Source organism: Octodon degus, unplaced genomic scaffold (genome assembly GCF_000260255.1).
Source record: "Octodon degus isolate 3935 unplaced genomic scaffold, OctDeg1.0 scaffold00008, whole genome shotgun sequence".
NCBI classification, from domain to species: domain Eukaryota; kingdom Metazoa; phylum Chordata; class Mammalia; order Rodentia; family Octodontidae; genus Octodon; species Octodon degus.
This window is the reverse complement of record NW_004524584.1, coordinates 12548951-12576118: the sequence shown is the minus strand read 5'-3', so window position 1 is coordinate 12576118 and position 27168 is coordinate 12548951. Positions and strand designations below refer to the sequence as shown.

The 27168-nt window shown below is 48.6% G+C and overlaps 2 protein-coding genes across 4 annotated transcripts; one reads left to right on the top strand and one right to left on the bottom strand.

Annotated features, from left to right (window-relative positions):
* Positions 1–1364: 1364 nt before the first annotated feature.
* On the bottom strand, positions 1365–13002 carry Tada3 (transcriptional adaptor 3). 2 transcript variants are annotated; one of them, XM_023705450.1, is made up of 10 exons: positions 12698–13002; positions 12520–12577; positions 11629–11861; positions 8555–8805; positions 8331–8436; positions 6202–6343; positions 5999–6102; positions 4029–4138; positions 3289–3474; positions 1365–1887 (listed from the first exon to the last, which is right to left on the bottom strand). In XM_023705450.1, exons 3-10 carry the CDS (start codon positions 11833–11835, stop codon positions 1695–1697), a joined length of 1299 nt encoding a protein of 432 aa, XP_023561218.1. In that variant the 5' UTR covers positions 11836–11861; positions 12520–12577; positions 12698–13002; the 3' UTR covers positions 1365–1694. The 2 variants fall into 2 exon arrangements, with proteins under 2 accessions (XP_023561218.1, XP_004625095.1); XM_004625038.2 differs by having other exon boundaries at positions 12520–13002.
* Positions 13003–13323: 321 nt separating this feature from the next.
* Positions 13324–25656, top strand: Arpc4 (actin related protein 2/3 complex subunit 4). Of its 2 annotated transcripts, none has more exons than XM_004625037.2 (6): positions 13324–13410; positions 17217–17335; positions 19315–19426; positions 22160–22255; positions 23181–23351; positions 24754–25656. In XM_004625037.2, exons 1-6 carry the CDS (start codon positions 13408–13410, stop codon positions 24757–24759), a joined length of 507 nt encoding a protein of 168 aa, XP_004625094.1. In that variant the 5' UTR covers positions 13324–13407; the 3' UTR covers positions 24760–25656. The 2 variants fall into 2 exon arrangements, with proteins under 2 accessions (XP_004625094.1, XP_023561230.1); XM_023705462.1 differs by lacking the exon at positions 13324–13410 and adding an exon at positions 13567–13639.
* Positions 25657–27168: the final 1512 nt, after the last annotated feature.

The following is a 27168-nucleotide window of genomic DNA, read 5'->3' as shown; positions in this document are numbered from 1 at the left end:
TTCCCAGTCAGTTGCCAATTATTCTGACTCAGACTAGTCTGGGAAGACCTTATGGCAGCATTGGAACATACTTATTACCTGTGTCCCTCAGGCCTAGCTTCCTTCTTAGGCAGTGGGGCACTGATGGCGGTCTACCCTGCACATACTTGCTAGTCTAACCTTTCTCCTCACTGCTGTGGGCTGGGGGTAGTAGAATCTGCTCCAATTAGTTTAAACCCTTCCGAGTCATCTCTTGCCACGGGGAAGGTTTCTAGAGCTGGCATGTGTGACATAGTGTGGGCACTGAGGCAGAAGTCTCTCTGGAAAAAGGCGCTTTGTTCTTCTTGGTGAGCGTGGAAGCCAGCTGGCTCCTGCCCTGTGTTGGACATGAATGAGGAAACTGGTTTCAGCTGCTACTGCCAGGCGGCATGGTGGCACATGTTTGTAATCCCAGCACCTGGGAGGTTGAGGCAAGAAGATGGCTGGGAGTTTGAAGTCAGCCTGGGCTATAAAGTGAGTTCAAGGACAGTCTGAACTGCAGAGTTAAAACCTTGTCTCAAAAAGTCAAAAACAAAAAACAAAAACCTGCTACTGCTGACCACCCTAGGTTAAGGGGGAAACTTACCTTACCAGCAAGCTCGCACTGTAGTGACACGTAAAGATAGGTTTGGGTCCTTGTATAAATTGCTAAAACCATTATGGTGGTCATCTAATATGGCTGATGCCCTTAAAACAAAAGACTACCTCCCTCCCCTTCTTCTCCAACTCAGCCCAGGACATAATTTACTTTCACCCACCCTGCTGCCTCAGGGAAGACCCCCAGTTTCTCAGATATATCCAAACACCTCCTTCAAACCCCTCCCCTGGCAAAAAGCCTTGGCCTCCCTTTGTCCAGCCCAGGGAATTCACTGACCTCCCCGAATTCTTTCCATGTCCTCAAAGAAAATAAAGCCCCTTTCCCTTTTTCCTTCTGCCTGTTTCCCTGCTGTGCTGTTCAGCTGAAAAACACCTACCAGTAAAGAACCTGGCTCTGGACCAGAGAGGTAGTGAGGGAGGTAGCTCAGTGACTTACTACCTACCTGGCAAGTATAAAGTCCTGAGTTCAATCCCCAGTACCATCAAAACCAACTTGGTTCCTCTGTGACCCTATTGAGCTGCTGTACTGGCCAGCCCTGACCCAGGACTGCTAAGCCCCAGCCAGTGTGTTTTTGGGGTGTTCTGTTATACAGTCACAGTAGCTTCAGAAAGAGCCCCTGCAAGAATGCCATGGGTGAGTGAACAAAGCCTGATAGCCACCAGTCTGTCTCCTGAATCTTTGCCATAGGTACCAAGTACTATAGTTCCTTCTTACCCCATTCAACAGCTGAAACTGGATTTTTTTTTGCAAAACCACAGCAGTCACTTTATTCTTAAATTTGCACTTTACAAAACCACAAGGCAAAAGTCCTTGAGGGGGACGGGGAAGGAGGGTTGAGGAAGAGGGAAAAGAGGAAGCCCCAGACATGAGCCCCAACTTGGGGCCAAGCTGAAAAGCTTCAGGGCCCACAGGGCCTCCTGCATCCTGCCTGAAGAGAGCTGGGCCAAAAGATGAGGAGGGCAAAAGGCTTCTCCAGTCACAGCCCTCTCACTGGCAGCCCCAGGCCAAGGCTTCTGGCACCCAAAGAAGGAAGTGGATCTCCCTCAGGCCAGAGGAGGCAGCTTAGGTGGGGCGAGGGCTATCCATCCAGCAGCTTTAGGATGCTCTCCCGCTCCTTCAGTGTCTTCCAGGCCTGATCCTTCTCCTTCTTTGTGGGTGTCCGCTTCTTCTGCCGTGCAGCCATGATCTTGCGAAAGGCGTCCATGACCTCATTGTCTGCCATGCGGACCCGCTGCCTCAGCTCCTGCCGGCTCACCTCTTCTTTTGCCAACCTGTGGGGACCAGCCAGCTGCTTCAGAGAGTGGCCCCTACTTCCTACAGATAGATCCCCACCCTCACCCCGCTGGCATTCCTGTGGCTCATTCCACACCATCGTACTAAAGCACCATTTTTTTTTTCTTTTTTATGTATTTAGTACAGGGTCTACAAGTTCTCACTACACAGATTGGACTTGGTAATGATTCTTCCTGCTTTTCAGCCTCCCAAGCACTGGGATTACAGATGTGCACTACCACACCCAGTCTCAATCCCTGACTCAGTGTGCCCTGGGGGCAGGCCAGGTCCCCTGAGCTATGTGGCTGGCCCTAGCACCATGTTACTGAACACTCACGTGGTACTACATAAAGCACTTTTTATGGGGAAGGGTGCTGGGTGTGTCAGTCAAGTGCTCTACCACTAAGCAGCACTTTTTTTTCCTTTTGTGACAGGGTCTTGCCATGCAGTTCAGGCTGATCTTGAACTATGTGTAGCCCAGGCTGGCCCTGAGCTCTTGCCTCAGCCTCCTGAATGCTGAGGATTATAGGCATGCACCACTACAACCAGCTACCATATTCAATGGCAGCACACTTATCTAGCACTTCCAAAGCTTTGGGTTTAATCTCTAGTTCCTTGTGGGACAGGAAATACATGTGTGGATGCAGGGGGTGGTTATTGGAAATCTCTGTACCTTCCCCTTCGTTTTACTGTGAACTTGAAAGACTTTTCTAAAAAAAAACTTCTTTGAGCCAGAAGGGCCAGCCAGGCCAGCAAGTGTGCCGGGCCCTGTCAGGGCAAGGAGTCTTGTGTGTGAGTTGCTCATCTCCCCAACGAGAGGGCCGTGTGTCTGTCCTGTACTTTTCACTGTACCCTTCCAAATGTCACCTCTGAATAGCACAGGGTGAGATGGACAGAAGCTGTTAAAACATGAATGACACCAATTCCTGAAACACTGGTCACCTTTAGGTGGGGCCAATAAAAATCATAATGTCCAACAAAATGCTAACGGCTGATCGGTCTAGCTAGAGTTTATTAGCACCTATTACAGTATTTTTGATTTCACAGAATTAAGTTGTGAGAGAAAAAAAAAAAACCTAAAGAATACTTTAAACATGAACCATACATGAATAGTCAGTACTATTTAACTGTCCACTTAAAATAGCTACAAGTGTACATTTTTCCATTTTCCTACATAAAATACCCCTAGTCAGTCAAGGCCAGGTATCTGAGCCCCACTGGGTGGCTCAGGATCTGAGAGGGCCCCTCCAGGGTGGTGCCTAGCACCACGTGTCCTCAAGGTCTAGGGATGCAGCGGCCCAGCCAGGATTAAGCAGCGCATCAAAGCCCTGGTCAGTGACCACCCTTTGGGGTGAGGCAAAGGCTTGCAGGCCAGCCTTGGCTGTGCTCCTCACACTCACCTCAGCAGGTCATGCTTCTTGGTGCGGTTGTGGGCACTGAGTGCCTTCAGCTCGGCCTGCCGTTTGCGCAGCTCAGCAAGAACCTCATCCTCAGAGTCCTCTGCAGGGCGGTCCTCAGACTCCAGCAGGCCCTGGGCAATCAGCTCCTCTTTGATGCGGCTCTCCAGGGACTTGGTGTGTGGCACACTGGGAATGAAGAGGCTCCTCAGGATCCAGGGAGCAGCCCCTCAGCTCAAGGGCCAGTTTGGCGGGAATCCTCAGAGGTCCCCAGGGTTCTGAGGCTAGCAAACACCTGTCTTGCGAAGGAGACTTCCCATGCCCAATTACATGTATTCCAGACTGTGTTAGTAGTAACTATAATATTCTGCTATGTATTATTCCACGTTTTTCCCCTTTGTGCATATATTGATATCAATTTTCAGATACGATCGTACTGTCTATAGTGGGCTATATAGCACACCTTCCCCATTTGGCACTCTACTGCCCACATCCTTTCATGTCAATTCAGCATATTTCTCTGACATGACTAACAGCTGTAGGCTATTTTATCGCAGACATTATGACAGTTTACCCAGCCACTCCCACTCAGAGGGCTTCTAGGGTATTTACACAGAAGCACTACTATGAGGAGCCAGCCTGCACTCAGCCTGTGTGTACAGCAGTGCCTCTGTCTCTCTCTGTTAAAGAAGACTTCCTATGTCAAGAGAGCCAAGCCTCGAGTGTCACTGGGACATACTTACCTGAAGGGCTTGTTCTGATTGCGAGGAGAGGTGCTTGCCCCATCGGCCCCAGATTCTTTCCCAGACATATCGGGAATGGGAGAGTCCTCCATAGGGGAAATTATATTTTCCTAGAAGACCACAGCAATGGGTAGAAAGAGAAAAAGCTACAGTATTTCCATATTCCTTTTTTTTGCAGTACCAGGGATTGAACTCAAGACCTTGAGTGCACTAGGATTATAGGCATGTGGCACCAGGCCCAGTCTGTCAACCTCTCAGTGTACCCTGGGGGTGGGGCCGGTCTCTGGGCTTGCCTAAACAGGCACTTTAGCCTGCTGAGCTATCTCGCCAGCCCTTGTTTCCATATTCTTGCTTCTCCTTGACCTATGGGCAGTTTTCACAGATCAGAATTATCCTGTAGCATTTCCCACCACTTCTTCTAGGAAGCCTTGCTAGAATTTTTTTTTTTGGTACTAAGGACCAAACCCACTACCACTGAGCGAAATCCCTAGCCTTCTTTTCCTCTTGGTACTAACACCATAAGAAAGGAAAGCCCAAGAGACAGTAGTGCCCAGCAGTGGATGTGGAACAGCTGAGGCGCACTAAACATTTGCAAGGCGCCTGGCACTGCAGAGTGATCAAGGATGGGCTGTGAGCTGTCCCAACACCATGCTCTCCTTTCTTCTGCAGTAGCTGGGCTGCAACTGTACTTCCCAGGCTTCCCTGCAGTCAGCTGGGGACAGGGGACAGTTTCTCCAGTGGAAGGAGATCAAGAGAAAAGAGCCACAGCTAGCCACAGACCAAAAGTCTTTCCCCGTACTTATTTCACTATTCTCCCCTACTACTGGGGATTAAAACAAATTTTAAGGGGCCGGGGAGATGGCTCAGTAGGACTGGCAAATGCAAGGATCTGAGTTCAATCCCTGGTTCCGCCAAAAAAAAAAAAAAAAAAAAAAAAAAAAAAAAAAAAAAACAAATTTTAAAATAAAGTCTCACTAAATTGCCCAGGCGGGCTTCACAAGCTACTTTGCCTCCTAAGTAGCTGGGAGTATACCCAGATATTCTTTTTTTCTTTTTTTTTTTTTAACATTCCCCACTTTATTTTTTTTTACATTTATTTATGTGTGTGTGTGTGTGTGTGTGTGTGGCCAGCTCAGCCCACCAGGGGGTGGGGCTGGCTGGCATGTGGTGCTGGGGGATTGAACCGCGGTCCCTGTGCTTTGTTTAGCTTAGCTACCCAGATATTCTTGTTAAATTCCTTGGAGGGGCAATCATACCCAGAATGCAAAGACACCATTGGGGACCTCCTTCTGATGGTGTGAGGCAGAGTCTTCCCCTACACTTGCTTTAGTCAACCTGCAATACATGCCCCAGAATGGTATGTGAAAGAGAAACACTATTTGAGCTAAAAAGAAGAATGTGAGTGTCCAGGAGGTGAGATGGTTTGCCTCCTGCGAAGCAGTGGTTATAAAGATGGAAATGCTGAAGATAAGGTCTGGACCCTACCTTTGTTGTCAGCTATGTGATATTAAGCAAAGAGTTCCTTTGCGGAGCCCTGTTTTCTTGTATGTGATGTGGAGCTGCCACTGCCCTGGCCTCCAGGGTGAGAATGTATGGAAAGGCACCTGCATGGGAACCTGCGTGGAAAGGCACCTGCATGGGGACCTGCGCTCAGCCAGTGCATAGCAAGAGTAATTGGATGAGCAGTTCTTGGAGGAGATCAGGGACTAGGAAGGGTGTGAGAGTAGCTTGTAGCATAGACATAGTAACATTTTGGGATCTTCAGATGGTAACAGGCTCATTTGCGAACATTCTTCAATGATAAACATGAACCATCAAGACAGGAATGAGGGCCAGGGAGATAGCTCAGTAGACTAAGCGCTTGCCTGGCAAGCACAGGGTCCTGAGTTCAATCCCTAGTATCGAAGGGGAAAGAAAAAAAAAACCACCAGGAATGAGACATGTTTCCTGTCTCAAGGGGGAGTGCTCACCTCCACCAGAGCCTGAAGGAGGCGCTGTGTCAAGGCACCAAAGGGGCACCCATCTTCTGGCTGCTCATGCTGGGCCTCAGACTTCTTCAGCAGGGCATCCACATCTGAATACAAAAGAAGTGGGCAATGGGGTAGATAAAGCTCTGGGAACTCAAGAGCTACCCTTGTATGGTTGGGGTCAGGAGCACAGGGGAGGGACCTACCTTTAGTGTCCAGTTCAGTCAGGGGCCCCATAAGACCCTTCTTCTTGTCAGCCACGGCTGCTGCTCGGGCCCCATCCTTTTGCTCCTCCAGGAGGTCCTCCTGAGCCCAGCGCTGGGAATAATGCTTTCCCAGGGGCGGGATCTGCGGGAAGCAGCCACACCTCAGGCTCTAGAGCATGCAGGCCTCTCCTCGTACTCTCCACTGCTTTCCCCTCATTTCCCCCTTCCCAGTTCACTTATCTGTCTGCCTAGATCATAGCCCAGGGGCAAGGCCATCAGACAGTCAGGAGGGACAGAGAAGATAAAATCTCTACGCTTACTCTCCTAGAAAGAGAGCTAGGCTCATAAAGAACCTGAACACAGAGAATTTGCTATGGAACAATTCCAAGATATAACTGTAAAATAATCCTGCACATCCCTATCCTTTTAGACACAGCTACTGCTGCTAGTGAGAGAGATAATTACTCCTTGTGTTGCTTGAATTACTACTGCCTTATTTGTGGTGCTGGGGACTGAACTCAGGCCTTGTACATGCCAGGCAAGTGCTCTGTAATAGAAGCCCACCCCCAGTTCTCAAATCATTGTTATTGCTGTTTTGCTTTTGGCACCAGGGATTGAACCTAGAGCCTCTCATATGAAACTGGAGAGGGGCACTGGGCTATGCCACAAAACACCAAGGCACTGGGACTCAATTTGTGGCTAGTAGGAGCCAGGAAGCTACAGCACAAGCCCACATGACCATGGCAGCTGACCTACAGAAAAGTTCTATTCCCAAGGCGCTCTTTTTAAAAAATTTTATTTATGTGTGTGTGTGTGTGTGTGTGTGTGTGTGTGGCCAGCTCAGCCCACCAGGGGGCGGGGCTGGCTGGCATGTGGTGCTGGGGATTGAACCGCGGTCCCTGTGCTTTAGCTAAGCTTGTTCTAAGTAGGTGCTTTAGACCACTGAGCCATCTCACCAGCCCTCCCAAGGCGCTCTTAACCATATTGTGTGCACTGTAACTAAGCATGTGTTGAGCCTGAAAATGTTTTAAAGCTGGGTATAGTGATGCACGCCTGTTGTCCCAGTTGCAGGGGACTGGAGGACTGAATGCAAGGCCTTTGTGCCGGGCCACACCCCAACTTTTTTTTTTTTCCCAACTTATTTTTGGGAAAGGGTCTACATGATGTTCAAGGCCTCACTACTAGATCAGACTCTAGTGATCCGCCTGTTTACAGCCTTCCAAGAGCTGGATTATAGGCCACGCCCAGTCTCAATTTCGGGGCGGGGCCAGAACAGCAGGCCCAGGGATCAAACCCCAGCCCCTGTGCTGCTTTAATCCACTAAGCTATTTGGCTGGCCCCCCAACTTTTTAAATTTTTTTTTTATTTTAATTTTATCTATTTGTGTGTGTGTGGCCAGCTCAGCCCACCAGGGGGTGGGGATGGCTGGCATGTGGTGCTGGGGGACTGAACCACGGTCCCTGTGCTTTGCTAAGCTTGTCCTAAGTAGGTGCTTTAGACCACTGAGCCATCTCACCAGCTCCTAAAATTTTTTTTGAGATATGCTCTAAGTTACCTCGTCTAGACTCCAACCTGTGATCCTCCTGCCTGAGCCTCTCTCAGGGCTTCAATTATAGGTGTGCACAATCACACCTAGTTACTTTTCTCTATTAAAGTAAGAAAAAAAAAATCCATCTGGAGACCTAAAAGCGGGGAGACTATCAAGAGATTCTGGATAAAAGGTTGAGAGCCTGGGGATTCACCACAAGTTCGAGGCCAACCTAGGCTACATAGTGAGCTCAAGACTAGTCTGAATTACAAGGCCAGACCCTGTCCCCCCCCCCCCATCACCATCCACGCCCCACCCTCCCATCCCTCCGACTCCCCCCCCCCAAAAAAAGTCATAAAGGAATAAAGCAAAGCAGACAAAGGTGAAAGGATAAGAGTGTACCTTACAGGTGTGGATGCCTGAAGCTATGGGAACAATTTGGTGGGGGTCAAAGGTCATACCAGGAGCAAGTGGAGTTTGAGTCTGGGTGTCTGAATGGAATCAGCAGAGGCAGAGGACATGTGGCTTTGCTATCTATGATTTCGGAGGCACCCCTGGCCTTCCTATCCTCTCCTATTCCATTGAGGCCCAGGATTTCTACCTTGTAATGTTCAGCCTCATCTTCCGGGGGTTTCAGGAGCTCCTCTAGCGTGCGCACCTCTTCACTGGTGATATCAGCACAGTAGGGTTCCACAGAGGCCCAGAACCTACAGGGAAGACGGAACTAGAATGGACATCCCTGTGCCCCTCCTGCCTCAACCCAGCCCCCAATATCACAATCCCAAGACCCAGCTCTACCCACCCCCCTGCTTTCCTGCTCAGAACCTGTTGGGGGCATCGTTCTTGGGGATCCGTGGCACATCGATTGGGTCATCAGTGAATTCATACTCCTGGATCTTGGGCTGAAGGTTTTTGGATTTGGGTCGCCCAGGACCAGGGCCTGGCCCATGTCCTGCCTTCCCTTCTAGTTTCTGCTTCTTGGGCTTCCCATGTTTGGGAGGTGCACCAAGCTCATGGTCTCGACCAAGTTTCAGGAATCGCCGGTCACCTTTCTTATCCTGCCAGTCCGTGAGGATCTGAAATGTACAGAGACTGTCACTGAGAATGAAACATGCAGGACATTCTTTTGCCCAAGTGAATAAATGCAAATCAGAGTTCAAGGCAGCTCCAAGCATTCCTCCATCATGTGTGTGTCTGTGTGTGCTACCAGGGATTGCCAAGACCTTGCACTTGCCAGGCAGGCACTTATTCTACCTAGTTATCTCCCCAGCCCTCCCATCCCAGCCCTCCCATCTATTCTACCGAGCTATCCCCTGGCTGGCCAGATAGCTCAGTGGACTAAAGAGCCTGCTTAGGCAGAGCACAGGGACTGGAGTTCAATCCCTAGCATTAAATACCGGCCCTGCCCCCAGGGTGTGCTGAGACTGCAATTGAGACTGCTCCACTAATGTGCCTATAATCCCAGGCTGAGAACAGGAAGATCACTATAGTCGGATCTGTGTAGTAAGACACTATACTAAATACATTAAAAAAAAAAAAAAAAACCAAAAACTTACCATTATCTTTTTACTGAGGAAACTCATACCCATTCTTCAAATCTCAAACCTTTTTTGTCTTTTTTTCCTTTCTGTGTAGTTCAGACTACACAGGCTTGAACTCAAAGCAATCTTCCTGTCTCAGCTTCCCAAGTGCTGGGATTACAGATGCACAGCACCACGTCCAGCCAGAACTCAGCCTCTGTGTGTGCGTGTGGCCATTTCATTCCACAGAACTTTATTCATACACTTCTCACCATTCTATTCACTTTCTGTTTGTACTGACTCACCCCTGTTCACCCAAGCCAGTCACAAACTGGTTTTCTGTTTGTCATTTTCAGGAATCGAACTTATGACCTTGCACTTCCCAGGCAGTCACTGTTCTGCTGAGCTATATCTCCTGCTCACAAACTTTTCAGCATAAAGTCAAGTAAGGATGTCACCTGTGTCTGGTAGCTCTGCTAAACTTGCTGGTGGGAATTTTTGAAGGCAAGCAAAATTTCTAACAAACCTTTACTTCAAACATTACCTGACCTAGGATGCCTTCTCCCCATGAGTTACCTAGCACTTCTTAGATGCCGTAGTCTCCTTGAAAGATTCCATGGTTTCCCAGGGACTACATGTGAATTCAGTAGCCACTAAGACCCAAATGAACTGGCACTTCCTTCTTCCTCGCTCCGAGTTCCTGGCAGTTTGCGCGCCCACTGCAGACCCAGCTGTGTTGCTGGACGTGCTAGAAAGAACAGCACACCTGCGCACTGCTCAAGTGGCCTATAAGCCACTGAAGAGCAGGACTCAAATCTTTACCTCTCTACTCTTTAGGATCCAGCAGTGTGGCCGGCACATAGAGCCCCGGGGACGTTTATGCAGTAAATAAAAATAATCAAATTAGCACCAGTATATAATATTTGAAATGCTTTCTTAGGGCTGAGCCTTTGCAAAAATTTTTCTGCAGTACTGAGGACTGAACGCAAGAAGTACTGAGCTACATCCTCATTCATTCATTTTAGACAGGGTGTCCTAGATAGTTCAAGCCAGGCTTGAAATCCCTACATAGTCTAGGGAGGCCTCAAACTTGTGATATTTCTGCCTTGGCCTATAGAGTAGCTGGAATTAAAGCATATGCCACCAAAGCCCAGACAATCTTTCTTTTTTTGTTGTTGTTAATTTTTAATTTTTGCTTTATTTTAGGGAAGGGCTTACAGGGTATTCAGGGTCTCACTACTAGATCAGACTCAGTGATCTGCCTGTTTACAGCTTCCCAAAATCTGAGATTATAGGTGCGTGCCACCACACCCATTCTCAGTCACTGTCTCAGTGTGCCCCTGAGGTGGGGCTGGCACAGCAGACCTGGGGATCGAACTCCAGGCCCCTGCGCCTGCTTGCAGGCACTTTAATCCACTGAGATATTAGGCCGGCCCTCAAAAAAAAAACAACATATATATAGTACTGGGGATTGAACTCAGGACCCCGTGCTTACCAGACAAGCACTTATTCCACTGAGTTATCTCCCTGGCTTGTTCTTTTAACTTTCACAAAAGTTACAAAGATAAAGATGCAAGGACTGGGGTTTGATCCCCGGTGTGCTGTGCTGTGCCACCCCTGCCTCAGGGATGCACTGCGACAGTGACTGAGACTGGGCATGGTGGTACGTGCCTGTAATCCCAGCATTTGAGAGGTTGAAAACAAGAGGATCACTACGAGTCTCAGTTGTATAGTGAGACCCTGTACTAAATACATTAAAACATAAAACAAAAAAAGTTACAAAGGTAAGTTCTTTCCTTTTTTGTTTTTTTGAGACAGGGTCTCTCTATGAGTGCTGGTATTACAGACATGTACCACTACTCCCGGCAAAGGTAGGTTCTATTGTTCAGCCCAATGTAGAGGTTGGGAAATTGAGGCTAAGAAACATACACTAACATTATCAAAGTCACATACCCTGGTAACATCAACACTAATAAGTACCTAATGCCAGGGTTCAAATCTAGTTTTCTCATTCCCTTTAGCTGGCAAGTCCCTGACAGACTAATGTGTCCTGAAGGTTTTCTACTGACTAGCACAAAACCCAGAACAGGTGAGTAAGCTGAAGACCAAGCAAATTCATGGGTTTTTTTGTTTTTTAGAAAAGGTCTTGCTGTGTAGTTCAGACAGGCCTTAAATTCCTGGTGATCCTCCTGCTTCAGCCTCCCCAGGGCTGGGATTACAGGCATGTACTACCACACCTGAGTCATGTGCATTTTATGTCCTACAAGCCCAATTTCAGTCTCTTTCTCTTCCAATCAGTCTCTTGGGCTGAGCTAATCTAATGACCCGTCCCATAACGTGACACAGTCCATCTCTGTGATGTCCTGTTTGGGGTATCACCTGGGTTTCAGCTTCCAACACACGAAGGCGCCGGCTGGCAGATGACAGCAGGGTCTCAAGCTCCAGCTGCAGTGTGTCCAGCTCCTCAATGCCGATGCCATCATCCTCAGAGCGGGCCAGTACTGCCGTGTAGCGGGGACAGACCTTCAGGTGGTCCACAGACTTAAAGTCATGGAACTGCAATGGGCAATCCTTCAGCTCACTCATGGCCCAGGAGGTGGGACCCTGCAGAGCTGGAGAGAAGGCCCTCCGTGAAGCCAAAGAGGTATGAAAAAAGGCCCAGGTTTTCTTTCATGGGAGACAGCCTCAATGTAACCCAGGCTTTGGCATCCTGACTGACCAGGCTGACAGCACAGCTCCAAGTCACACAGTCCCCAGAGCCCACCAAGTCAGGTGCAAGGCTCATCTCACCGAATTCCTCACTCAACCCCATGACTGGGACCACCACAGATAACGTCCTTTTTACAGAAATGGAAACCGAGAACCTAAACCCAGACAGCCTTGTGTCTGCAGCCATAACCCCCACATACTCCTACTATGCCCATTTTCCCGATGTACTTCCCTTCTCTTCTCCAGGGTTCTCCAAAGCTTTTGGGTGTTAAGTATGTTCTGACGGTTCTCTGTGCTCCCAGGTCTCCTTGTGCACCCCACTCCACCCTTGCCCTCATTCCCTGCCTTGAAGAGTGGTTTGGAACACAAGCTAGTCAGCCAGACAGAACTGGGTTCCAGTCAGCCAGACAGAACTTGGTTCGTGCCCCCTTCTCCTCATAGGTCTCCCTGAACTTAATTAACCTGAGTTTTGGTTTGGTATGCAAAACAGGGTCAAAAGAAGATGTCTGCTTCTCCACATTAAGTATGCATCTGTAAAATGGGGACAACACCAGTACCTACCTCCCAGGGACGTTCTGAGGATTAAGAGAGGCTGCTCCTCAAGAGCCCAGTTCAGTGCCTGGCACAGAAGACGGGAGGACTGCTTAATGGCTGGCCCCACCCGTGGGTTGCCCCAATGACCCGTCCCAGGGTCCTTGTCCCCTAGGGACCCTCTAAAGCAGTCCCCCCACCCCTCTACCTCCTCTCCGCTGCCTCCTACGGCCCCCGGGGCCGCGGGAGGGGGCGGGGAGCTCTGGTCAATCGCAGAAACCGCCCCGGAACTATGGGCGGCCCCTGCCGCGCACGCGGGGCGGGGAGACAGCGGGCGCGCCCACTGCGGCTCGCGGGTGCGGAGGTGGGGGTGTGCGGGCCGCGAGCGAGCCCACTACAGGGGTCTGCCAGGGTACGGGCGAGCCCTAGGTGACGGCTCGGGTTGGGGGCGGAGCTCGGCGGCGGACTCTCCGCAGAGCAGGTACCCCGCCGAGCTGGGGGCGGTAGGGAGGAGGTGTGGGGACAGGATAGGGGCGCAGAACCGGAAGGAACGTAAGACTCCTCCGCCTCGGCTTGTCCTAATTTGGTGCCCAACCTAAAGTCAGGTTGTACTATTGCGTGACAGGGGGGACTACGACCAAGAAGACGAAAAGCTGAATACCAGAAAGAAAGATGCATGGATATCAAAGGAGTTTGAGTTGTGATCTGCAACTTTATGGCTTTAAAAATACCAAGCTAGGGCTAGTGTGAACATTCCCTGATGATCCCACTTTTGTTAGGCTATAATAACCCCTCTCGGAACACAGATGGTACCGCCCGGAAGGCCGGGCGGCGACTGCGGCTGCGCGAACCAAACGGGCAGGCGTCGCGCGCCGGCCACTTCCGCACTTCCGCTTTCCTGCCCAGCCAGCGCCCGCGATGGTGAGAGCCTGGCTCCTGCCGGGGACCCTATCAGTTCTGCCTGAGGGCTGTGGGCTTAGGGACGGTGCAGCCTTGCTGCGGAGGCCTGGGGCCGAGAGATGGCACAGGATCTACAGACATGATGATGGTGGGAGAGAGGGTGGAGTGGGGGTCCGAAGAGAGCAAGGGGCGGATAGGGCATCCTGGCAAGGGGCAGACTTGGCGTCTCGGAAGTCGGGTTCCGAGTTAGGTATGTATTGTTACCGAAGCGCGCCGGAGTCGAAACGGGTCGCTCAGGCCTGCGGTCACCCCTCGAAGGCACGTAGTGGGCCTCGTAGGGCCGCAGAGGTGTGTAGGATTTCCTGGTCCAAGGTAGAGCTCGGCTGACCACACCCCCAGGTCCTTTCTGGTGTTCTGAGCCCGTTTCCCGAGACGGTTGTTCTCTTTTCCATAGTTTTTTGTTTGTTTTTCTAAGACAGAGGAGTCTCTGTGCAGGTTCAGCTTGGCCTTGAGTTCACTTTGTAGCCTTGGCTGGTCTGGAACTCGCAGTGATACTCCTGCCTGGTCCTCCGGAGTGCTGGAATTATAGGTGTGCACCATCCATAGCCTCTTGTCAGTACTCCCAGCCTTGCCTGTGCCCCAGTGAAGAATCTCCCAGCCTCCCTTCAGGCCTCTTTGATCATAGCCAAACTATGTTGACCTCACTGTGTGTAGAACTCTGATACTGCTGGTCCCTCTTCCCGGGAGTCCTCTAGTTCAGTATATTTGGGCGTTCCTGGAAATTATGACTTGGCTCCCCACCTTTCCCTCATAGCACTTTTCCTGGTGATACTTAGTTTCAGGTTTGAATGACCTTCTACTGTGGTCACTCCACCATCTGCTTTCCTAGTTCTCTTTCAAGATTAACTTGGCCAAGCTGTAGTGATAGCTCAGCGGTCTAAGCACCTGCCTAGGCAAGTGTAAGGACCCCGGTTCGGCTCCTGATACCTCATGATGTGCCGGCCCCGTCCCACCTACACCGAACCTGCCACCGAGACCTGGTATGGTGGTGCACGCCTGTGATCCCAGCGCTGGGGAGACTGAAACAGGAGGATCATTACAAGTCCGAGCTGCGTAGCAAGACCCTATACCAAATACATTTTAAAAAAAAAAATTTACCTGGCCATCTTGAAATTAATTCTCTAGTGTTAAACTACCCCTCTAAACTTGCTCTTCCTTGTTACTTGTCCTGCCTGTTTTTATAGCTCATCTGGAAACCTGGTCTTTTAATTAAGGATATATTTTGTTTTGAACTATGGGTTTCATTTACTGAGCTATATCCCAAGCCCCTTTTTTGTTTAGAGATAAGGCTTACTAAGTTGTGCAGGTGGGACTTGAACTTGCGATCCAAGCTCTTTTATTTTTGGTTGTTTGGGGTAGGGTCTATCTTGTTCAGGCCATCCTTGAACTCCCTCCAATCCTCCTTCCTCAGCCTCCTGAGTGCTAGGAGTACAGGCATGTACTGGCACACCCAGGAATCCAAGTTTATTGAGGTATTTCATGAAACTATGTTTTACTCGTGAAAAGATTAGCATCATCTGGCTGGCCATCTAAAGGGTCCCGCTACGCAGCTTGGACTCTAATGATTGTCCTGTTTTCAGCCTCCCCAGCACTGGGATTATAGGCATATGCAGTTACGCCCAGTCTTAGTGGCCTGCTCAGTGTGCCTGGGGGCAGGGTGGGGCCAGCACAGTTGGTGGTGCTGGAGATCGAACCGCGGTCTCTCATCTCCGTGCTTGCCTAAGCAGGTGTTCTGCTGAGCTATCTCACCAGCCCCACCATTAGGTTTATAGTCAATGAATGTGGACAAAATAGTCATGTAACCATTGTTATAATCAAGATACAGAACACTTTCATCACCCCCAAGAGTTTGCTGAGGTCTATTTATTTATTTCTCTCAGATCTCTTTAATCCATCACCACAGACCTCATCCTAGACAACCATTGATGTCTTTGCCTTGTCATTTTACCCTTTCTAGACTCCCATATGAGTAGAATTTTTAAGTATGTAGGCTTTTTAAGAAATTGTTATTGTGCTGGAGGTTGAACTCAGGACGTTGCATGTGCTAGATGAGTATTTTACCACCAAGTTACCCCCAACCACTGGTTTGTGGGTGACTACTAGTGTGTGGGCTTTTAGATGTGGTTTCTTCCCATAATACATTTGAGATCCATTCATGTTGTGTCACTAGTTGTTCCTTTTTATTGCTGAATACTGTTTCATGGTATGGAGTGGACTACAGTCTGTTAGTTTTTGATCTGTTGTGCTCTGCACTTGTCATTATGATCCCTGTGATACTTTTTGCCTGTCTGCTCTACCAGCCCAGTCTAGGCTCTGGTAATCACTTCGTGGTATGTCTCACTTCCCTCTCCAGTCCCTTCTCCGTGGAACTGCCGTGCAGCAGCAGTCATGTAACTTCCTCCTCAGAAAGCCCCAGTAGTTCTTGCTACACTAAATGAAGAGCTGACTCAGTAACTGCAGCTTCAGTTAGAGAGCCTACAGTGCTTCTCACATACAGAAACCTTGTGCTAGTTACTACTTCTGTAACTCATAATGGCTTTTGTGTTGTAGCCTCCTTTTTTTTTGAGACAGGGTCTTGCTCTGAAGTTCATACTTGCCTTGATCTCACTATGTATCCCAGGCTGGTCTGGAATTTGAGGCAATCCTCCTGCCTCAGCCTCCCAAGTCCTGGGGCTACAGGTGTGCACCACTGCATCTGTCTCCCCTTCCCCCCCACCCAGCCTTTTGAGATACAATCTTACTGTGTAGTTCAGGCCGTTGTCAATCCTCCTGCCTTAGCTGCTCAAGTGCTAGGATTAAAGATAGGTGCCACCACGCCCAGCTTGAGGCTTCACTTAAATCATTTCATTTGTTCATTCTACAGACAATAAGATATTGTATATGTCAGATACTGTGTTGCAGGCTGTGTAATTGAATAAAGCAGACACCTCACGTGTTGTTTATAATATGGGGAAGTCAAATCACTGTGAGACATGCAACAGATACATTGTTATAAATTTAATAAATGCATTACTTCTGCGTTTATTTCACTGAGGAGAGCTCAGTGTAATAAGCTGAGAGCCAAAGGATTGACTTAAGACAGAAAACGTGTAATGCCCTGAAATGAGAGAGGATTTGACTAACATAAAAGTGTAACCTAACCAGTGTAACTGGAAACTGATGCTTTTACTGGCAATGTCCTTGTTTTACTTATTTGTAAAATCCTCTTGATCCTATCACTTGTCAAAATCATTCCCCCCCCATTATGATTACTTATAATACTGATTATTTCCTAAGTTGCACACACATTGCTTCTCTGGTAAGAAAAACTGGAAGTGTGAATATTTCCCATTTTATCTTTCCTTGTATCATATGTCTCCTACCCAGGTGAGCTGTTTGAGGGTAGAAATGAATTCCCAGCTTGGCTAACAGTAGACCTGTGCGTGTTGGCTTAATAGGCAGGGAAAGGACCAGAGTTCCTCAGCCTTGGCGCTGTTGACACTTGGGGTTGTGCATCATAGGGTCCTTAGCATGTGTGGCCTCCTATCCAATTGATGTCAGCCATAGCCCCACAAGTCACAGGAATACAAAAGATCCTGACAGTCATCTCTATTGAGAACCACTGCTCTGAACTTAGACTGAAAAGCATCTAAGAGACCTAATGTGTTCTGCTCGCTGGTGTCTGAGACCTGGGTGCTCTATTGCCTGGCCCTGTGGGGTCTGGAGTCAAGGGGCTGTTTAATGAGGCAGATTCCGATTCTTCTTGAACCCTGCTATTTTTCCTACAGACTGCCACTCTCCGCCCCTACCTGAGTGCCGTGCGGGCCACACTGCAGGCTGCCCTCTGCCTGGAGAATTTCTCCTCCCAGGTCGTGGAACGACACAACAAGCCGGAGGTGGAAGTCAGGTAAAGAAGGGGCAAAGTGGGGGTGGGGAGCAACTGCCGGCATAGCTGCTGCCTCGAGGCTGCCATGAATCTGTCCTGTGACTCTCAGTTCTGCTTTAGTCGACGTATTTTATCTTGCTGCTGGATGATAGGTGGTTTCTGATTTGGAGTAAGAAAATAGGGTCAGTGGGTTGGCAGAGCAAGACCCAGGGGAGAAGCTCCTCTGGTACCACGCTTGCTTGGCCTAGGTGGGACTGGTTAGAATAGGGCTGTTGAGGAATCTCCTCTGGCCTTCATTAGTGAAACCACTGCAAGTTCAAAAGAGGTCTGAGCTCCTAACTCTGTGTAAGTTTTCTAACTGAAAAGTTAAGGCCTCCCCTCCCCACCACCACCACCATTCTGTATCTGACTTCAAATATTACAATTTTCTCTTAAGGGAGGTTTATTAGATTTAGAGCTTGTATAGGTTTCAGTCCATAGCTGGCTGGCCTATAGGCAGGGTAACATAGCAGAGGGGGTATTGCAGAGGAGAAGCAGATGGCATGGCAGAAGGTAGCAAAAGCAAGCCAAGTAGCGTTATCAACAAGGCAAATCCCAGTATTCCATTTGAATGGTTTTTTTTTTGGGGGGGGAGGCGGTGGTACTAGGGATTGAACTCAGGACCTTGTGCTTGCTGGGCAGCTACTTAAGCTACTGAGCCCTCCCTGGCCCTTGAATGATTTTCTTCTTGCCGAGCTTTCATTTCATTTCATAAATGTAATTTAAAAAAAAAATCTTTTTTAGATACTGGGATTCAATTCCAAGTCCTTGGACATGCTGGACAAGTGCTGTAACATTGAGTTATTACTCCTAGCTCATCCCCTTTGAAATGTAATCTGAATCAGGTGTGGTGGTGCATGCTTGTAATGCCAGCACTCAGGAGGCTGAGGCAAGAGGATCACCATGAGTTCCAGGCCAGCCTGGGCTGTATAAGCAAGTTGAAGGCCAGCTTGTACTGCATAGTGAGACCTTGCCTCAAAATAAATAATCTGGGACATATGTAATTGAAATAGGCCATGTTATCACATTAAATGATGATTTAAGTTTAAAAAAACATTAGAATGGGAGCTGGGGAGATGGCTCAGTGGAATAAGTGCTTCCCTGGTAAGCGCAAGGGCCTGAGTTCAATCCCTGGTGCTGCAAAAGAAAAACAACAACAACAAAACATTCGAATGTATTGTTATTAATGTGATTTCCACTAGAATTTTTAAATAATCACAACTTACAGGCTACCATACTTAACTTTGTTTACAAATATCCTGGATATTCAGTGACATTAGCTTGGGACCTGAGCTGATACGGGTCTTGATGGTGAATAAGTGAGTAATTTTGGATTGATAATTAAAGGATCCTAGGGCTGGGCATTTAGCCCAATGGTAGACTACTTTCTTAGCATGCATAAGGCCCTGGGTTTGACCCCTAGGAGCCTTTTAAAAATAAAAAATAAGCCAATTTGTTCGATTTAGGCCGTCCTTGTTGCTAAGGCAAGTGCTCTCGTTCCCTCAGTGGTGTGTCTGTTTGTCTGTAGTTGTCAGAGTCAGCTGTCTTTATAAAGCTGCTGTGTGCTGGGCACGCCTGTAGACACTTGACCCTCTTTGGTCTCTCCCAGTTCTTGCCTGTGAAACAGGAATCAGGGACATTTTATAGATGAGGAATTGAGATCTAATAGGGTCCCTTGCTCAAAGGAGGTTACAGAAGGGCGAGTTTTAAAACATCCCCCCCCCCCCCCATCACACTCTGGACCTTGCACTTGCCAGGCAAGCACTTATGCCACTGAGCCATCTCCCCCGTCCTGAGCCTGTGTTCTTTTGCTGGAGCACGTCCACCCTGGCCTTCATCTTAGACTATCCCTGCTTGAGACTTCGTTCCTTGAATTCCTATTGCCATGGATAGTGAGTTGGATCTGCCCTGGCTGTTCTGTCCCTCTGTGATACAGAAGTCCGTGACTTTGTGTTCTTCAGGAGTAGCAAAGAGCTCCTGTTACAACCCGTCACCATCAGCAGGAATGAGAAGGAGAAGGTGCTGATTGAGGGCTCCATCAATTCTGTCCGGGTCAGCATTGCTGTGAAGCAGGTGAGTTGTCATAGGGCGGCCCAGCATTAGGTAAGAGCTCACTTCCATGCCCAGGTCTCCATCTGGGGGATGAGTGTGGCAGACTCGCCAGGAAAAAAACCTAGGCTCTGCTTCCTTGAATGTACTCAGGACATGATGAGCAAAGCAAGTCTGTAGAATAAAAAGAGACAGTAACTCCACCTGATAGGCCTTGCGGTGGGTTAGGATGCAGGAAACAGCATTTAGGGCTGCAGGACCCATTTAGTGTCAGATCACAGACCATTTCCAAATGACTTCATTACTTTTCACTGGGCAAATTCCCAACACAGCTTACAAGAAGAGTGTACTTGGGTTCTGATCTTGAGGTTGCGGCCCACAGTCAGCTGGCTCCAAGTTGAGTGGTGGAAAGATCTGAGTTGAACAGCTGTTTCTGTCATGGCAGTCAGGAAGCAAGGAGAAAAGGGAGGAGCTGAGGAGGGAGATGCTTCCTTTCTGGTCATGCCCCTACAACCTGGGCAGCCAGCCAGCCCCCACCTTCTACTGGTATGGCACTGTGAACCCCTGGGTGGGGGTCGATGAGTGTGGTACCCCATGATCCCAGTCACTTTCCAAACACAAGGCTGAGTGGACAGTTCAGATCCAGAGCATAACACAAGGAGAGAGAATGTGTCTACTGTGGAAAGGTACGTAGCACCAGTGCCAGTTTGATAGCCGAGGTTTCTGCAGCTGCCGTTTAGTTTAAGAAACAAAGTGCCACGTCTCACTTTCGTAAATTAATTTTTATGACATAAAAATGATTTTATCAAACTTACTCAATAATTTTTCTGTTTGTGGTATATTTTTATTTTTTATTTTATTTTTTTAATTTTTTTTATTTATTTAGGGGTGTGTGTGTGTGTGTGTGTGTGTGTGGCCAGCTCAGCCCACCAGGGGGCGGGGCTGGCTGGCATGTGGTGCTGGGGGATTGAACCGCGGTCCCTGTGCTTTGCTAAGCTTGTTCTAAGTAGGTGCTTTAGACCACTGAGCCATCTCACCAGCCCGTGTGGTATATTTTTAAAATATTCAATATACAACACAAGGTTACAATCAGGACAGTAGTATCCAGTCTCTGAATTCATTTTGCATTAATCTTTTTTTTAACACACTTTACACTGTCATGTTGCCCTTTCCTTTTTTTTTTTTTTTTTTTTTTTTTTTTTTAAATTTATTTATTTGTGCGTGTGTGTGTGTGTGTGTGTGTGTGTGTGTGGCCAGCTCAGCCCACCAGGGGGCGGGGCTGGCTGGCATGTGGTGCTGGGGGATTGAACCGTGGTCCCTGTGCTTTGGCTTTGCTAAGCTTGTTCTAAGTAGGTGCTTTAGACCACTGAGCCATCTCACCAGCCCCAAGCCCTTTCCTTTTATCTGAGGTATCATTTCATTCAAATGTCTTATCCACCAAACATAGTAAAGACATCAGTGATGGGCACTGTAGTTGGCGTTTCACTGTCCCATATTTTTCAGTTATTTGGTATATTAGAGGTAACAGGGGTCGGGGAGATAGCTCAGTAGAAGGGCCTGAATTCAATCCCTGGTTCTGAAAAAAAAAAACGAAACAAACCAAAAAAGTATGCCAAAAAATTCAATATAAAACAAACAGACATCTGAGTGAATTTGTACAAATAAGAAATGATGCCTGCCTAAGTGATTCCCTGGGATAGGTCAGTATAGTCACATTATAAACACATGTACTTCTCTGGTGCTGCTGGGGTGAACTATTAAGTAATTAATAGGTTTTTAAAAACTTGACTTGTGAGCTGGAGAGATAGCTTAGTGGCTTAAGCACCTGTCTGGTAAGTGCAAGGTCTTGAGTTTAATTCCCTATACCAAAAACTAAACTAAACTAAAATAAAATAAGATAAAGTAAAATTTCGTTTTACTTAATTAGATACTGTACCCTAAATGAAAATAGTATCACAGCAAATAGAGGGTGACTCTAAAACACAAAAGCAAACAATATTATTAAATTTAGCCTAGATACTGTTGCCTAGGGAAAGCTGCTCTGAGGCCTGCTATCTTTGAGGAGGTGGAAGGTGAAGGAGTCAGGGCGTTCTAACCCCTGGCTGCAGAGTTGTGCCCGTGGAGAAACTGGGACAGGAGAAAAGGGAGGCCTAGGAGAATCGTTCAGTGCTGAGTGTTACCACACAGTGGCTGCCCTTTGTTGGCTCTGACACTGGGAGGGGTGTGCTGCATGCTTTGAGAAGTGCAGCAGTAGGGAAGAAAGGAAAGACAAGTCTGGATGAAGTGTAGATGCTGACGAGCTGATGAAAGCACGGTTTGCCAGAATTACCTTGAATGGTGAGGCGAGGGGGAGATGGCAGTAAAGCCTACCGAGTTAGAAAGGCCTTGTGGTAGAGCCATCATGCGGCAGTCGGGTCCTCACAATTCAAAGTTCAGGCAGTATTTGTTTCTGTTATCAACTGCTGTCTCTGTCAAGCCTTGGAGAAAATTAGAGTTGAGGTTATGGAGAATTAAGGACTAGGACAGTGATGGGGAAACATTCAGAGACCAAATGCCTAAACTGCAACTCCAAACCCACTTACACCATGCCAGCACGGCCTCTATGTGTACTGTTACTGACACTCGGCTGCTGGGGCCACTTGGCTTGTGAGCCAGCAGGGTTGTGTATGTCTGCTGTGACACATGTGCCAAAATTTGCCACCACTGGCCTAGGATGTCAGCTCTTAGAGAACCATCTTTCTCTTCTGCTCCTACTAGGCTGATGAGATAGAGAAGATTTTATGCCACAAGTTTATGCGCTTTATGATGATGCGAGCAGAGAACTTCTTTATCCTTCGAAGGAAACCAGTTGAGGTAAGACACTGGAATGTGTGTGGTTGTCATGCCCAGAATTCTTCCACCAAGTAGCCAGGAATTACTTCTTGAGCCAGGGTTGCTGCCTTGTCAGCAGTAGGCCCCTTGCCGGAGTTGAGAGTTGGCTGGGGTGGTAGTGAGGGGGATGAAAAGCTTGGGAGAAGTTGAGTCAGTGTTGCTCATCTTCCTGGCACCCAGGCTCCAACTGCAGAGAGCCTTTCTCAGCTCTGCCACCCACTGAGTCAAGAGCCACAGTTAACATGGGGCCAGGTGTTACCTGGCATTGTCTTGGAATCCTCTACACATACTCCTAACATAGCCACCCAGCATCCAGGTCATCATCAGATGCCAAAAGTACCTGCCAAGTTCTTTTTCTTTTTTTTTTTTTTTTTTTTTTGGCAGAACCGGGGATTGAACTCAGGCCCTTTTGCTTGCCAGGCAAGCACTTATTCTACTGAGCCATCTCCCCGGCCCCCTCCAAGTTCTTTTTCTTGAGCCAAGTTTCCCCTTCCAGTCCTAGATTCTGCTTCCAGGGCCACCTGGTGTAAATTGTCCTCCTTACACATCCTCTAGTAGCAGGACTCCCATCCTGCCTCCTTTCTCATCACCTCTTCTGTGAAATGAGTGTTCTTACTGTTTGGTTGGATTCTTCATAGCAAGTTTTGAATTCATTCTCCCGATTGATTTGAAATGGAGTGTCATTTGTGCCACAGTCAGAGACAACTGTTAATATACAGAATTCTCATCTGGGTCCACTTGCTTGGCTCCAACGACCCCCACACCTTGGAGTGGATGGGCTGCTCACTGGAAGGCATGTAGCTCAGGAGGTTGCAGCCTCTGGAGGCATGTGGAGGACATGGCCAGCCAAGTGTCCCTGCTGTGTTACTTCTTTCATGTTTCTCCTCCTCTTGTCTTTGTTCCCTAGGGATATGACATCAGTTTTCTGATCACCAACTTCCACACAGAGCAGATGTACAAACACAAGTTGGTGGACTTTGTGATCCACTTCATGGAGGAGATCGACAAAGAGATCAGTGAGATGAAGCTGTCAGTCAATGCCCGTGCACGCATTGTGGCAGAAGAATTCCTCAAGAATGTAAGTGGGGGCCTTCCTCATTCTTTTCCAGAGCAAAGGAACCCTGGGTTGTGTGGAGAATGTAGCATTTGGTAGGCAAGTGGTGCCTGCAGGTTGTTCATGCCTTCTGAGGCCGCTGGGTTGTCTGGTTCATGACCAGTTGCCTTTACCTTTGAGTGCTGTAAAGTATGGGACAGTTAGTCATCTTAGAACCCCACTCCTCGCATACTTAAATTTCTCTTCAACTTCTATTTCTCAGGGACCAAGGCATGATTTCTTTAACCTCCTTCCTGTCACTTTGAGGGTTTCAGGCTTCCAGGTCTCTGAGATTGTTTGTGCTTTTTTAAACCACAGTTCTCTAGAGACAAGGAACTATTTACGTTGAGAAACTGATGATGTAGTTGTTTATAGAGATTCAGGACATGCCTCCTTATTCCCCTCCCCCCCGTTTTCCAAACAGTCTTTGGCTTGTTGATGTGTTCTACTTAGAGCTGACTGTAGTCCCAGACTGTGCATTTGATGTTTATTCCTGCCAGTGCTTACAGATTCCCCAAGAGGAGCTCGGATTCCTAAAATGGAGATCATACCCGTGTTCGCTCAGGGTTAATTATTCTGGGGTTGGGGGCGGCATCCAGTTCCTACACTGCACAAGGCAGTTGTTGAGCAGACTGAGCAGTGTGGCGTCCCTGTGGCTCCCTGCCTAGTCAGGCCTATCACGAAACCTCCCAGCCAAGCTCTGTCTCCTCAGCTGTGAGAAGAGGGTACTACTAATGGTCAGCTTTCAGACTGTTTGGATAAGGAGATAATCTGTTACACAGGAAGCTTTCTGTGTGTGGTGGCGCAATGTTTTATGGCCAGGGCCCTGGAAGACAATCTTGGTGGTCTTGCACTTGCCTGGACGGGGTTCAGACCTGTGCTCCACTGGCTTCCCTTCCACAGCACAGGCATCCAGGTGCATGCCACCAGGTCTGGTTTCATGTCTATGAACACTGGGGAGCCAGTCTTGGGGCTTTATTCAGTCCTCAGCTATTGAGTCACTGTTCTTGGCCCTGTGGGAGATACTTGAGGATAGAAAACATTACCAGGCCTGTCCTGGCTGGGGATCATGCAGAATGTGACAAACTGCCAATTCCTGGGTCCCTCCCATCTTGCATGTGAGTCCCCTTGTCTGAAGAAGACACCTTGCACTCTTCAAGCATGATACGACAAGGCGTGTGGAGCCACCTGTGTGATTTAGGCAGGGTCCTCTCTGCTTGTCTGAACCAGGCTACGGGCTGCTGAAGCAAGTGTTCCTGTAGGGGTCATAGGTCCCACATTCACCCCTAAGATCAGAGTACTGCTGTAGTGCTCGTGCCGTCTCCACCTTGGAACAGGCTCAGCCAGAGACCAAATAACCACTGTTCGCTGCCTTTTCTCTTGACAGTTTTGAACCACCTGGCTGGATCTTGAGGCCTCCCCCTCAGCCTCCCTGTGTGTCTGCGAATCTGCGTGGGCGTCCTGGCGTCACCTCCCAGCGTGGCAGCAGCAGTGACTGCAGTGGCGGTGGCAGGGAGCTGGGGAGGGCGGGCATCGGATGTGGGAGGGGGGTAGTGTGCTTGCTAGCTGGACAAGAAAGCAGCGTGGACCTGCCTCAAGGCCACATGTGCCTGGTCAGGCTGGCTTCTGATGCTCAGTCCCCTGGGCCGGGACACTTGTTTTTTAACATCTTGAAATTTAACTCTGTGCTTGTAGAAGACTGTAACCTTTTTGTCTTTTTTTTTTTTTTTTTTTTTTTTTTTTTTTAAACAATCTCCACCTCCAGTGGCTGTGACTGGTCCCAGTGATTGTACCTTTTTGGTCGCTGTGGGTCTGGGCGGGCCTGGAGCCGAAGGCGACAACTTTTTCTCCCCTGTGCCACCTCTGGTGGGGAGAGAAGGAAGTTTCAGACTCCGGTTTCTCTCCCTTGCCCTCTTATTCCCAAGCTTCTCTGGGCTCAGTAGAAGTTGCAGGAACCTTTGCCAGCTCCAAGCTCTGCCTGAAGATGGCTTTCCAGTGCTGGTTGGGGGTAAGGGCTGGGTCTGTGACTACCAGCCACATCTAGGAGCTGGGGCCCAAAAGCCAGGCCACCTCTGGCTGCAGGGGCCATTGCGATGTCCTCCCTGCTGGGAAGGGCACTGTCTGGCCTGTCAGTGCAGCCCCTTTGCTGGAGGTGGAGGGTGAGGCCTGCAAGTTCCCAGCAGGGCCTCTGCCCGCTTCAGCGCCTCTGTTCCGCTTGCTGTCTCTTCTGGTTCTGGTGGCTCCTCCCTCCCCTAATTAAAGTCTCTTCTTGCCCTTTGGGGCTGCATGAGGTCTGTACTCTGTGTTTCTGAAGGGAAAGGAGGTAGGCTGTTCACCCTAAGGCTATACAGCTGGTATTACACTCTAGGGCTCCCCAGGAAGTGACTTGGATCTACCATTTCTGTGGAGGTCCCAACCCCAAGAAGCCACGTCTGCAGTCCTATGCCATCTATTTCTGGAAATGCAGCTTTTGCCTACAGAGCTTTCGTGCTTTTCCACAGTCTCAGGCTGAAAGATAAATAACCCCAGACATAGTGATCACATTTCATGTTTAAGGAAACTGAGGCTCAGAGCCAGCGTTGCTTGTTGCACATCCCCCAGCCTGCAAGCAGAAGGGTAGAATTCCACTTGTGTTAAGGCAGCGGTCACTGCCTTGTGTACCTATTTATTACATTTAAATTAAGTTTAAAATCTAGCTCCTCAGTCTACTGGCAACATTTCAAATGTTCAGTTGTTAAAAGGCCGGGGAGATAGTGCAGTGGCATAAGTGCCTGCCTGGCAGGCACAAGGTCCTGAATTTGATCCCAAAAAACTTAAAATGACTCATACCTAATGTTCTCAAACACCACGTAACATTTCTATCAAAAAAAAAAAAAAATTATTCTAGAAAGTGAAGTCCTTTTTAGTGATTGATAACCTTGTAAATAAAAAGTGTATTTATGAGTCCTGTTGTACTAAATTTGGGCACAATAGTATCTGCCTTTTTAAAATTTTATTTTAGGGAAGGGTCTGCAGGGTGTTCAGGGTCTCACTGCTAGATCAGATTCATACTGGTTGCCTATTTACAGCCCCCCAAGAGCTGGGATTACAGGTGTGCACCACCATGCCCAATCTCAATTGCCATCTCAGTACGCCTTGGGAGGTGGGGTTGGCTCTGTAGGCCTGGGGATTGAACCCTGACATCTGTGCCTGCTTGCAGGTGCTTTAATCTGCTAAGCTGTTTTGCCGCCACGTGCCTCTGTTAATCTGTAGAGATCATGAAAATGAACTGGCACAGCGGCTACCACACAGGCACTGAGAGAGCAAGGGCTAGTGGTTCTGCCTACCATGTCCTGTCCAGTACCTCCTGTTGTGCTAGGCATTGGGGATGGCATCTCTGCTTTGAACAGACAGGCTGGTAAAAGAGGGAGGCACATGGACAGTTTCTTAGTCACTGCTAGAAATGTGGAGGTTGAGGGTGCCCAGAGAACTTCAGTAAGGGTTGGGCTACGAGCTGAGCTTTCTTTTTTTTGGCGGAGCCAGGGATTGAACCCAGGTCCTTGTACTTGCCAGGCAAGCACTTATTCTACTGAGCCATCTCCCCAACCCTGAGCTGAGCTTTCTTAAAAATGCTCTCGGGGCCGGGGAGATGGCTCAGTGGAATAAGCGCTTCCCTGGCAAGCGTAAGGGCCTGAGTTCGATCCCTGGTTCCGGAAAAAAAAAAAAACCTCCCCATATTTTGGGCCGGGGAGATGGCTCAGTGGAGTAAGCACTTCTCTAGCAAGCGCAAGGGTCTGAGTTCAATCCCCGGTTCCGCAAAAAA